Source organism: Gavialis gangeticus, unplaced genomic scaffold (genome assembly GCF_001723915.1).
Source record: "Gavialis gangeticus isolate Ggan-Ray unplaced genomic scaffold, GavGan_comp1, whole genome shotgun sequence".
Lineage (NCBI taxonomy): Eukaryota > Metazoa > Chordata > Crocodylia > Gavialidae > Gavialis > Gavialis gangeticus.
This window is the reverse complement of record NW_017729024.1, coordinates 1,348,233-1,351,637: the sequence shown is the minus strand read 5'-3', so window position 1 is coordinate 1,351,637 and position 3,405 is coordinate 1,348,233. Positions and strand designations below refer to the sequence as shown.

Here is a 3,405-nt window from a genome sequence, read left to right as displayed (position 1 = left end):
GGAAGACAATAGATAAGAGACAGGTGGGTGAGGGGGGAAAGAGGGAATGCTGACCTGGTGAGAGAACGTAGCTGGTAAAACACAGACAAGTTACCTGGGGTTACTAGATGGCAGGCAGGTTATAATGTGCTATAAATTCAACATCTATATTTAGTCCATGAGTTTTTGTATCAACTAGATTTATGAAGGGAAGTTCATAGGCTCATCTACGAAAACTGTTTTGTACATTCCTTTTGAGGGTTAGAATTGAGAGATCGGAGAGTGTTTGTCTTGTGAGAGGAGTGCACCCACAGGTAATTGGGTATTTTTGTCTTTGATACATTTTCGGCATGCCAGTGAAAATAAACATTCTAGCTATACTCTCTATAGTTCTTTCACAAGGCATGAGGCTGAAGGAAGTGTTGGTTGTAGCCATGTTGGTCTAAGGACACAAGCAGACAAAATTCTTCAGGTAAATGTGATTAATCTACTAGATACAAACAATCATGGACTAAATATAGATACTGGATTTATGGTGCATCATAACCTGCCTGATATTTGATAAACCCATGTAACCTGTCTGCATATTACCAGCTACATTCTCTCACCAGGTCTGCATCCCCTTCTTCCCTCTCCCACGTGCCTGTCTCCCATGGCCTCTGATCCTCACTGCCTTGCATTTGCATTTTTACAGACCTGAATTTTGCACCTTGGCTTCCAGTCGAGACTGCACAAACACCAGCAGACTCTCCCTCTGCCTGAAGACGGGTATCTGTGCCCAAAAGCTTGCAAAGAACAATTAGCAACAACAAGTAGCATCACAATGTATTTAGCCTTAGCGTTCTTATATTTATATGCACTGTGGTAGTTAATATAAAATGTACGTATAGGCATAGGTGACAGAAGGCTGGGGCTAACAAGGCTTAGCCCCCACAAACACAGGGCAACAGTTAGGGCTGCAGACCCCGGGCTGCAGCAGGTGCAAGTGAGGGAAGTGAGGGGGGGAATATGGGCATGTACACTCAGGCACAGCTGGGATCACAGCCAGCCAACATTGCAGCCCTGGTGCGTGGATTACTGCCCAGCATGGCAGACAGGCAAGTGTCCATGTACTCTGTGAAGGGGCGTGAGGGGGGCCAGATCGAGGCCCCCACAATGCAGGAGGAAGTTGGCAGAGGCAGGAACAGAGGCTGAGGTGAACAGGGCCTCGGGCTGAGTCATGGGATGCTCAGAGCCCAGGCAGCTTGTCCAGGTGGGCGGGGGCTACAGCCACTGCGTGCATCCGAGGGAAGGCAAGGGGTGGCATGTTCCAGGGTGCACACAGCAGCAGGAGACCCCGCCCCCCCCAATGAGTCTCCTGGGCTCTGAGCCTCCCACAACCCGCCCCGGGCCCCATTCACCCCAGCACCAGCCCCACACCCTCCCTCACCACGGAGGCCTCAATCTGCCCCCTTCCCCAGGACAGACTTACCTGCAAGGGTGGGATGTGTGCATGTGCACATGCATTCCACTCCCCCAAATAATATTTTCTCCCTCTGCCTATACGTATAGGGCCAGGATTCCACAACATGGTAATAGCTTTCAACTGATAAACACAAAACAACAGCAGATTCTCCCTCTGCCTGAGGAAGGGCATTTGCACTGAAAGGTAGCAAAGAACAATTTCCCCAACTATTTAGTTGTTCTAATAAAAGATATCACATCTGCCCAAAGACCCGAGGGGGTGAAAAGCATGCTGTCCACTAAGATGTGGGGCGATGTGGACACACTTGAACGGACAGCGAGGCTGCAAACAGATTTTGACAGACTACAAAAGTGGGCAGATGAGAATAGGATGGGGTTCAATGTAGACAAATGCAGGGTGCTGCACCTTGGGAGAAGGAATCCACAGCATACATACAGGCTAGGGAGTTCCCTTCCTGAAAACACAGAAGAGGAAAGGGATCTTGAAGTCATTATTGACTCCAAGATGAACATGAGCTGCCAATGCCAGACCTCAGCCAGCAAGGCCAGCCATACCTTGTCATGCATCCAAAGGTGCATTTCAAGCCGGTCCAGAGAGGTGATTCTCCCCCTCTATGCAACACTGGTCAGGCCACAGTTGGAGTACTGCATCCAGTACTGGGCACTGCACTTCAAAAGGGATGTGGCCAGCCTGGAGAGTTCAAAGGAGGGCCACCTGCTTGGTGAGAGGGCAGCACGACAGGCCCTATGAGGAGAGACTGAGGGACCTGAACCTGTTCAGTCTTAGCAAGAGGAGGCTGAGGGGGGACCTGGTGGCTGCCTACAAACTCATCAGGGGAGATCAGCAGCAAATAGGTAGTGCCCTTTTCTCCCCAGCACCACTTGGGGTGACAAGGAACAATGGTAATAAGCTGATAGAGAATATGTTTAGGTTAGAGATCAGAAGGCAATGTTTTACAGTTAGGGCGGCCAAAATTTGGAACCAACTTCCCAGGGAGGTGGTCCTTGCCCCTACCTTGGGCAAATTCAAGAGGAAGTTGGATGATCATCTGTCTGGGGTCTTGTGAACCCAGCATTCATTCCTGCCTGTGGCAGGGGGTCAGGCTAAATCATCTGTTCAGGTCCCTCCTGTCCCTAGCTACTATGAAACCCCTGTTGTCTTTGTTGTAAGAGTGCTTTTTCCTTGTCAGTGCACTGAACTTTGCTTTTCATGCTTGCTAATACAGAGAAAAATATTTATTTATACTCTCCCTCTTTCCAGCTCCCCCTTTTAACTGTATTTAATTGCAAGATAACTCTGCCACTGAAACACAGGGTTGAGAGAGAAGCTTCCCTCAGTCGTGACCAAACTCAACGCATTTTTAAAAAAATATTCCCAGCCCTTTCCTTGCGAACAGAGAGCGGCTCCTTCCCAGAGAAATCAGACAATGACCAAAATCCCGGTTTCAAGCGGGGAGGATCCGGCGCGTTACCTTCCAGGATGGAGACGACGACGAGGAGCTGGTCGGAGCGGAGCCCCATGGCGGCTCGCGGCTGCCTGCCTCCCCCGCAGCCCCGGGGCCGGCGGCCCGCGCCCGTTACCGCCTCCAGCGTTTGAAACCCAACCGCCGCCGCGCTCCGCCTAGCAACCGGCGCGCCCGGCGGACAAAGGAACGCGGAGACGACTGGCCGCGACGGCAAGAGCGCCACTTCCGGGTCGGCTCCGTCCGTATCCAACAGACGGGGGGACCTGGGGAGGTAGCACCCCCTGCAGGCGTGGCGGGGGTGTAGCTGCAAGAGCGCCCACGTGTGGGCCGGCGGGGGCGCTGCGTGGCAGTGCGGGGGAACAGCCCCCTCTTGAGTACAATGAAGTATTATGATTTTTAAAACATAAATAGTACTCCACACCTGCTACGTGAAGTAGTATGTAATGTGTATAGAGTACCCCACTCGAGCCTCATTTATTCTAGTATTTCCCCCCCT

At 51.5% G+C, this 3,405-nt stretch overlaps 1 protein-coding gene across 1 annotated transcript in view; it reads right to left on the bottom strand.

Annotated features, from left to right (window-relative positions):
* Positions 1–3,105, bottom strand: part of CEP120 (centrosomal protein 120) — an 88,653-nt gene extending 85,548 nt beyond the window's left edge. Inside the window, exon 1 of the mRNA XM_019516815.1 lies at positions 2,916–3,105. Within this exon, the coding sequence (XP_019372360.1) occupies positions 2,916–2,964 (49 nt within the window). The 5' untranslated portion in view covers positions 2,965–3,105. The remainder of the gene's footprint in view (positions 1–2,915) is intronic.
* Between the last annotated feature and the right edge of the window lie 300 nt (positions 3,106–3,405).